This window comes from Leguminivora glycinivorella, chromosome 14 (genome assembly GCF_023078275.1).
Source record: "Leguminivora glycinivorella isolate SPB_JAAS2020 chromosome 14, LegGlyc_1.1, whole genome shotgun sequence".
NCBI lineage: Eukaryota > Metazoa > Arthropoda > Insecta > Lepidoptera > Tortricidae > Leguminivora > Leguminivora glycinivorella.
In genome coordinates, this window is record NC_062984.1 from 21751232 (window position 1) to 21760775 (window position 9544).

The 9544-nt window shown below is 38.8% G+C and overlaps 1 protein-coding gene across 1 annotated transcript; it reads right to left on the reverse strand.

Annotated features, from left to right (window-relative positions):
• Positions 1-992: 992 nt before the first annotated feature.
• Positions 993-6853, reverse strand: LOC125233041. The gene is made up of 3 exons (XM_048138882.1): positions 6818-6853; positions 2489-2655; positions 993-1235 (listed from the first exon to the last, which is right to left on the reverse strand). The coding sequence occupies exons 1-3, from the start codon at positions 6843-6845 to the stop codon at positions 993-995; spliced, it is 438 nt and encodes a 145-aa protein (XP_047994839.1). The 5' UTR covers positions 6846-6853.
• Between the last annotated feature and the right edge of the window lie 2691 nt (positions 6854-9544).

Here is a 9544-nt window from a genome sequence, read left to right on the forward strand (position 1 = left end):
GATTTGTACTTTAAAGATTTTGCGTATATTTTGGAAACTATAAGAGATAGAGCAAATAGACTTCAGATTTTGGTTGTCGGTGGCACAATTTTTTTGTTTTCGTATATATACACCATTTTTTGGACCTATTAGGGCAATATTATGGTCAGTGCAGTTCTAAACAGTCTTAAGCGCCTCTTTTTTAGTAGGAACTTAAGTCATTTTGGCAAATGATTAAAATTTTTAACAATTTCTAAACAGAAATGAATTTCTTTCTACCTGTCCATGGCGCTCACAAAATTTCAAAACATTTAGTAAGTACTTGCAGCGGCAGTGAGTGAAAATCTCAATTTGAGTTTTTTTCTCTTAAGTCCGACTTACGCTTGACTGTAGATTTCTAATAGGTTTTCCTGTAATCTACAGGTAGAGGGCTATCTCGTGTATTTTTTTGAAAATTTTACGCTAAGTAGTTTCGGAGATAAGGGGGGGAATGGTAATTTTTCTTAAATAACTTCTAAATTACCAAAATAAAAACTATAAAAAAAATATATTTGAAATGCTTATAAAATGCTCTTTCATTTGATATGTATCACAATATAGTTCTAATAACTTTGATTTTTAATTTTCAATTTTACCCCCAAAAGTGCCCCTTATGATTAAATTTCGTTTAATTTCATTTGATTATATTGCATGTCCGTCTTTGGGCCACAGGTTTACATACGTGTGCCAAATTTCAAGTAAATCGGTCCAGTAGTTTCGGAGAAATCGGCTGTGACAGAGGGACAGACAGACACGCGAGTGATCCTATAAGGGTTCCGTTTTTCCTCTTTGAGGTACGGAACCCTAAAAAACTTCAATGTTTGTCTGGAAAAAAATCAAAATGACGCCTGTAATGTATGGGATATCGGTCCGACATCCGCGTCGGTTTTTAAGCGTCTTTATACTAACGAGCAATTTTTGGACGGCTATAGAGTCGATTCCGCGTCGATATGTTTGGGGAAACCAAGACTATGCTAATTCTCACCGACAACGGTCATGTGTTTGGTCTGCCTCGCGATCTGGAACATGGGTCCCTCGGTGGAGACCTCGCAGGTGTAGGCGGCGCGCGTGGCCTGCGGCGGCGGCATCACGCGCACCTCGCACCGCTGCTCGCACGCGCCCGCGCCGCCGCCGCCGCCGCCCGCCTCGCACCGCTGCGTCTCGCACGCGCCACCTTGCACCATCACGCCCGTCACGTTGAACAGACGGATCTGCGTCTGTGGAAGAACTGGTGGTTATAAATTGACCGCTTGGGCAAAGCCTTGGAGTGCTCGAAGAAACGCAATCTGCGCACTAGCGCTGCTGCCTTAGCCGAATGGCATTTCTGAAAACGAAACGCCGCGAAAGGTAATCTGACTCTGTCACGCCAATATGCAAGACCGACAGAGATAGGTATTTACACGTGTTTCGTTTCGTGAGCGCTTGTGCATTCGGCTACGAACGCTGTACAGTCAGTAGATAGGTATTAATAGTCAGTAGCGAGTGAAACAATAGTGTTTTAGTACTGGTAGTAGATAGGTAGCGAATGAAATAAAGTAATTTAATAGTTCATGAAATAAAACTATGGAAACGGATTAAATAGCGTTTAATGAATTTACAATTCATCCGACGTTTCGAATACTTATTTACAGCGTTCGTGGTCAACGGGTGACTGAGGAAAAATTACAATGTGCAAAAGCTACCCACATAGGCCACATACAAGAAATATTAACGAACCATGACCATAAATAATATAGATTTCTAAGGCAGGTTCACACACTATAAATAAAGCTAGTTATACAATATTAAAAAAAATTACCATTACTATCTTAAAAAACTGTGACGTCATGAGATGATTATAATAAAAGGAAGGTCAGTTGACACTCGCCCGGAGCGGGGCGGGGGGTAGGCATTCTGCCTGCAACCCTGGCAGCGAGCGGACGAGTGCAAACTGGACATTCGAAATCCGTAAATATTGTGTTATTTCATTCCCCAATACCTAATACGTGAGGCAGGACGTCACAAAAACAATTAATCTACACAAAATTGACAAAAACCAACTGCAAATGTCCAACACCATACAACACAAATGCCTCACAGTCTTCGTCGTGCTTGTTCCATTATCAGATGTACTACTGGATCCCAAGCCGGAGGTAAAGTAAAGCCATCTTCTCTATTAAAGTTTGGATATTTCTTGATCACAATGGCCTCGCGCAACATTCTGGGTATATACCGCTTCTCCTTAGCAAGAACCAGAGGCTTGTCAAACTTACACCCGCAGTATATACCCAGAATGTTGCGCGAGGCCATTGAGATTTTTGCACATTGTAATTTTTCCTCAGTCACCCGTTGACCACGAACGCTGGTGTAAAGTTTTCGAAACGTCGGGCGGGATGTATTGTAAATTCATTAATTTCATTATACGCGATTTAATCCGTTTCCATAGTTTTATTTTACTGGCTTTGTTTTAGATGTAGGTAATATGGTTTACCTTCTGCGAGGGGTTGTAGCGGAAGATCTCGTGCAGGTCGCGGTACCACTTGACGGAGTGCAGGCGCTGGCCCGCCATGCGGAATACGCAGCGCAGCTCGGCCGCGCGCCGCGGGTCCGCGTGCAGCGGCACCTGCAGCTGCGTGATCTCGTGCCCCGAGCTCAGCGCTGCCAATAACACGCAACGTTTACTGTGACGTTACTCAAAACCACACCTCGGACACTGGCGAATGAAATAGTGTAAGCTCGTGTAGGTGAATGCGTACTATACTTGTATGAGTGAGATATGACAGGTCGACTGTTCGCGTTTTTGACAGGCGGTAACTGTGAGGTAGCCGAGAGGGGGTGGGCGGCACTTTCAGCGGGGAGAGGAGTGGCCATACTGTACGATAGTACTCTTTATTATACTGTGCTCAAAACTATCGGGTTACCAGTAGCCTGAGAGCACGCACGCACGCACGCACGTACGCACGCACGCACGCACGCACGCACGCACGCACGCACGCACGCACGCACGCACACATGCCATGGATGTTTTCTATGTATAAAGTTTACTCGCTTTTGGTGGGACCAGTGCCATAATTAATTGTTTTCAAAATATTATTGTCCTGATGTAACTTTTCTACAAATAGGTAGATGTTTCTGTGAAATAAAATTACACGAGCAAATTGTTTTTAAAACGAAATTGTATGAAAGATATTTTCCGTGAAACTTAGATAATCGGAAATGAAATTATTTGAAGTAAATATGCTGTGTAAAAATCATTTTGCAGTATGAAATTCCTGGAAATGTCTCTTTGAAACAAAATAATTGTCAGCAAAACAAAGGTAAAGCCCATGTACCTTCTCTAATTTACGGCTCCAACTTGACTTATAAATAAAATAAGTTTATGCCGACAAAGCCCAAGGGTTTATCCTTATCTTTTATGACAATAAAAACAAAAGCTCTTGAAGTTATGTTTGAACTACCCGTCATTAATACAGACGTGGGTGGCACGCGCCGAACCATTCTCGTTTTATTTCAACTTCCGTTTTGTTGGTATACTCACAAAGCCCGGACGACGGGAGCAAAAATGCACTTTTCAATAGTGCTTAATTAAATATCGACTATTTTATCGACATCCATACAAACAATTTTTGAATCAGAAATTTATTGATCTTTATTATAGTTATTATCTTATTTATTTATTTATTTAAACTTGATTGCACAGTAAAAATATACAGTTACAAAAGGCGGACTTAATGCTACATGGCATTCTCTACCAGTCAATCTTTAGGCCAAACAGAGAAGACCAAAAAAGGTGCGGGATATGTAAAGAACTCTAATAAAGACTTGATTTTATTGGACTACGTTATAGAAAAAATAGGGACTTATATAAATATATTTACCTATTTAAGAACTATAATAAAACAAAAGTATAATAACCTATAACTATAATAAATACATAATATATTATTAATAAATACAAATAAATTACATATTATAGATCTTACATGCCATATTGTTACATAATGTTACATCAGCCAGCGTATCATGCTTCCAATTTTATCACTTATCCACGTGGATAAGACATCTGTCACTCTCACACTGACGTACTTGCCAAAGCGTGACGGATGCTTTATCCACGTGGATAAGTGATAAAATTAGAAGCATAATACGCCCGCTGGTACCTAAGTAAGCTTATTATTTATTATTTCAGTAAACTAATTACATACTATAATAATCGTCAGTAGGGTCACGGGATGATAGTAATAATAAAATAAGAGTGACAGTTCTAAAAAGATACTTTTCTCATAACTTACAAAACCTCTTTCTTATCCTATTTGTATATTATTTAGATATATTTCATAACTATCTTTTACCCGCGGCTGTGTTCGCATTAAATTCCAAAATTGCAGAAGGCTCCATACAAATGTCCAACCACCCCATTTTAGAGAAGTGGGGTGTTAGAAAAAGTTAAAAAGTAGCCTATGTCACTCTCCATCATTTCAATTATCTGCACTTAAAAAAATCACGTCAATTCGTCGCTCTATTTTGCCGTGAAAGACGGACAAACGAACACACACACTTTCCAATTTATAACATTATTAGTATGGATAAATTATTAATGCGACGTGCTTGTCTTAGGTACTTAGGTATACATTTGTTTAATGCTAAATTGTAAATACCTATTATGTCGTACTGAATCTATCCCATATCATACGTACATACAGTTATAAATATTTGTGCCTGAACAATTTCAGGATTAGCTCCATTATACGTCATAAAACCTGAAATGTGTAATGGCGCGGCTATACAATAGTAGTTTAGCCAAACCTATCGGCCGTCCGTGCACTTATCATTAGACTTATATTGACCGGGATATAGACCGTGATTACCTTTTTCTTTTTTTCACGGTCTATATCCCGGTCAATATAAGTCTAATGAAAATAATCGTGCACTTATCGTTCCATTAGACGAAACTGTCGATTCGTATGCGGCTCAGCCGGCTGAAGTGACCAATGTGACCATTGTTGACGCGACGTGGCAATTGAAACGCCGGCTGGCTCTGTCGCGCCACTACCACACTGTAATAAAGAGTACTATCGTACAGTATGGCCACTGAAGCACTCCGCTGAAAGTCCCGCCCACCCCCTCTCGGTCTCACAGTTACCGCTTGTCAAAAACGCGACCAGTCGACCTGTCATATCTCTCATACAAACATGGTACGCGTTCGCCTACACGAGCTTAGACTGTACTGTACGCCTCTTTCAAGCTCTAAAAAGATAGCAAGGCAAAATCAGTAAACTCAAATAATATTGCTCATAATTTATTTTTCCCCTCACTAGCTCGGAAACACGTGTTTTGTCCTTTAATACCAGCGGGTAAAAACGCATTTTATTCACTAGTGGGTAAAGTAATTTGACCTTGAATAAAGTCAAATTAACTGCTTTAAAATTGATAAAGGTAGGTGAATCTAGTAATAAAGATGATTTACCACCTGTGGAACTACTGGAAGCAGTGATAAACGCATTTTTTGCGTTGTAGTTTCCTCGCTATATGAGGAGAAAAGTTTTGTGTTACACTCGGGTGCAAATGTATTTTACTTCTCGTGTGTTAAAAAACTCGCAAATTCAGGATTCTATTCTCGAACCACTCGCTTCGCTCGTGGTTCAACTATAGAATCCTTTTACTTGCTCGTTTTTCAATTCCACACTCGGCGTTAAAATACAACTTTGCCCCCTTGTATAACAAATAACTATTTAGAGCTCCTCTTTATTTGATCGCTATTGTACGAGGTGCGCCACGACAGAAGAGCGATAGAGAAAGCTAGTTCCGATACGCTTAGGTAACGCAAGCGTTTGTGACGTTGGTTAGGGACCCTGACCTCGGTGGAGTCATAATGTTACGGCGGTTTGGAAGGACAGTAATTGCGACGGAGTAATGGTTCGGATCATCCTGGGATCAGAATGAATATACATATGTAGTTAACAGTTTCTCTTTAAATTGGCTATGAAAATACAAGAATAACGTCCCGTGTCTGCTCAAGGTATAAGTATTGCGATTCAGCGAGGAAATGCTGCCAGCTGTTTTGTCCCCCGTAGTATCAGTCAGCCGCTTCGCCAATTCCTTGTATAAAATTACATTTCTTATGTCCTATACTCACCACTAATAGATTCGACCGATTCGCTTTACATGCTGTAGTGTATATTTTTTCAGTACAGATGGTGTTTTTTTTACGCACTAGTGCGAGAAGTGGTTCATTATATAACAGGTCGAAACTTCGGAAGCTCATCTATACTGAAAAACGTCGTACGATACACGTGCGAAAAGGAAATTCGTAACTCGTGTCGATTTAAAAACTCCCTTCGGTCGTGTTTTAATTTATCGCCACTCGTTTCGAACTTCCTTTTTTACGCACTTGTATCGTAATGTACTATTACAAGTGTCTCGCTTGTCCAAATAAATAGAAGGAACAAAACGCATTTAAGGTGAAGAAATGTACACATATTTATGAACTCGACTATAAAATACCGCTCCAGAATTCGAATTTTCCTTCTTCTCCGTAAGAAGAGGTTTTAGGGGAGTTATAAATACGATAATAAATGGTGTAACATGGGAATAAATAAAGGATAAACTATTTTCCTTTCAATTGAATTGTTAACAAAAATAAGCTTTCTTTTAGGCGTCTAGCAGTAAAGGCAAAAATCCTTAATCTAATAAAAATGGTCACAGCTTTCTTTACACAAGTAACCGCATTGAATAAAAATATGTCGATTCTCAGGTAATTATAATATGTTAATTAAACCAATCTAAAACAGAAACGCGTATTATGGAAACCTTTACTCACCAAATAACATTATTAGCGGCAAAATCATTTTAATCACATTTTTGTACACCGTGTTATTTAATAGAATAAGTTCACTCACACAGTATACACTTCAATTTCAATTCAAGTAGGTAAATACAATCACTTTGAAATTCACTAGTCTTGTCTTCATCACTTTCACCACAAAAAACAATTGATGATTTCGAATAAACTTGTTCTAAATTCAAAATGTTTCGCCGGTTACAAGCCGTAGAGAAGTAACTTCGCGATGGTAGGCCATGCAACTCATTCTAAATTCAAAAACTTCCGTTCGATAGACGTCGTTGTTTACAGTTGAGAAACTTCACGATCGGTGGCCTTGCAACTTGTTCTAAATTCAAAAACTTTGGTTCGATAGACGTTGTTCACAGTTGAGGAGTGCGCGATCGTAGCCGTGCCAGCGCGGAGCGCGAGCGACCGGCCGAGCTCGCGCTGCCACCAGAGTGCCGGAGCGTGCCCTAGCGACATGCGCACTCACCCCTAAAGGGTAAAGTGGATAAGTTAAAGTTCGACAATTGATGTAATGACGTAAACTTTGGTCAGTGAAAAGTTGGAAATGATATAATGCTTTTATTACTGTTCTAAAATTTGTAACGACTGGGCAAAATTCGAGTCTAGTTTTCTTAGTTTTTTAAACCTCAAACCCTTGTCACGTTATAGATACGTACACCTACGGTTAAGGTGGATATTATTTTATTTTCAAAAACGTCAGTCACTCTGTATTAAAATTTCAGGAAGAAATACATATTCTTTGGTTACTTACACTACTTATCATTAATGTATAAATAATTTGAATCAGTAATTAGAAATAAATGTATTGATACATTATCATAATTAACTTACAGCTACCACGTAAGTTCAAAAGTACCCGTACAACTCACAGTTTTAGCTTAATTGCTTGTCACTGTAAAGCTGATTTACCTTTTAAATTGCATTACACAATTCCAGGAAAAAGTATAGAAAAGCGAGCATCTAACGTCTACTCCAATTTTCTCCCGCCGCGGATTTAAATGGCCGACACACGACTGGCGCCTTATCTACATAAAGTCATATGTCATGTATACGAAATATACGCCAAATATATCCACACAAATCATTTCCTACTGCCTTGAGATAAGGTGTACATTTGTGGATATACAACGTGTTTCCGGTATCACTCAAAACCTCAGACACCCCAACTGATTTTTATTTTTTTAAACTCATCTAGAGTATTCATCTTTTAATCTGATGGTTACCTTTTTTTAAATTGAATTTTTAATTTTCTGTACAGCTCTACTTGACTTTTAGCTCTACACTCAATAAAATAATTGCTAACTACCATCATAAACCATAAGACTATTTATTTGTGTACATTACTGCAACGACATAAGGTTTACCAATAAACAGCTAAGATGTCACTGTAAAACACTTTAAAGCTTCGTCACAGTAAACTTCAAATTGGACAGGTAATCGCAGTAAGCAAATTTAAACTCAATATTCAAAATGACAAGGTTGTAATTAGGTACGAGTTCAATTTGTTATGACTTATGATAAACATTAAGATTAAACTGACAAACAACGTCAAACTAGTAGCGGAAAAAATAATCGTCCAAGTAACCAGCCAGTATTAATACCCCTAAATACTGAAAAAGGTAAACAACCTCTAGCAATGCGATGTACACAATGTTGTATTACGAGTACAATAGAATGGGCACGTAAAAAATAACTAATAATACTAATTTAAATAAAAATATTACCCCCATCAAGATATAGCTCAATCGATTCTACTCTCGATTCTGAACAAACTGTTTTCAGGTTTTTAGTGTTAAGTGAAACACGGTGTATTTCTGTGGCTGACGGCCACTTTTTCATGTAGGTCCTTTTCAAGGACTAGTCGTCCCCTGCCTGCAAAATGGCTACATGTCAAAAAAAAACCATTGTTTCGAGAAACCGCTTGTTTTGACACTTTTGACACGTGTTTGTGTGTCAGTAAAATAGCTCTAATTGGGTTAATGTTATGTTTGGGCTAGGCATGTGATGCTGTTGGCATTGTGTGATGTGTCGGTAGACTCGGTAGTGACCCTGCCTGCTACGCCGCGATCCCGGGTTCGAATCCCGGTAAGGGCATATATTTGTGTGATGGGCACAGATATTTGTTCCTGAGTAATGGATGTTTTCTATGTATATAAGTATTTATATATTATATATTATATCGTTGTCTGAGTACCCACAACACAAGCCTTCTAGAGCTTACCGTGGGCCTCAATCAATCTGTGTAAGAATGTCCTATAATATTTATTTATATTTATTTATGTGATGCGAAGGGATGAAAGTCATGTGACGAGAAAGGTATTGCAAATGAGTGTGGAAGGAAGTAACGGGAGAGGAAAATCGAGGAAAAGATGGATGGATTGTGTGAGAGACGATATGAAGCGAAAGGTGAATGATGAGATGACGGGTGATAGGGAGGTATGGAAGCGGAAAACATGCTGCGCCGACCACAAATTAATGGGATAAGGGTAGGCGAATGATGATGTTATGTTTAGGCTTGGTTTGTTCCTCAAAATATACTGCTTCAATCAAGTGTTTCATGATGACATAATTTCTTTAGGACAGTTTGTAATATGGGTAGAATTTCCCTATGAGGACAGAACTCAAAAAATCTCAATAATTTATGCAATACGACCACTATTCAAAAATAATTATCATATCATAACTGGAAAGAAGTTA

What these genes read in the sequence shown, in the direction of transcription:
- LOC125233041 (XM_048138882.1), bottom strand. Translation starts at nt 6,845, where the DNA reads ATGATTTTGCCGCTAATAATGTTATTTG. An exon ending in GCCGCTAATAATGTTATTTG is followed by an intron (nt 2,656 to 6,817) that starts GTGAGTAAAGGT and finishes TGTTATTGGCAG; the next exon opens with CGCTGAGCTCGGGGCACGAG. An exon ending in GCTACAACCCCTCGCAGAAG is followed by an intron (nt 1,236 to 2,488) that starts GTAAACCATATT and finishes GTTCTTCCACAG; the next exon opens with ACGCAGATCCGTCTGTTCAA.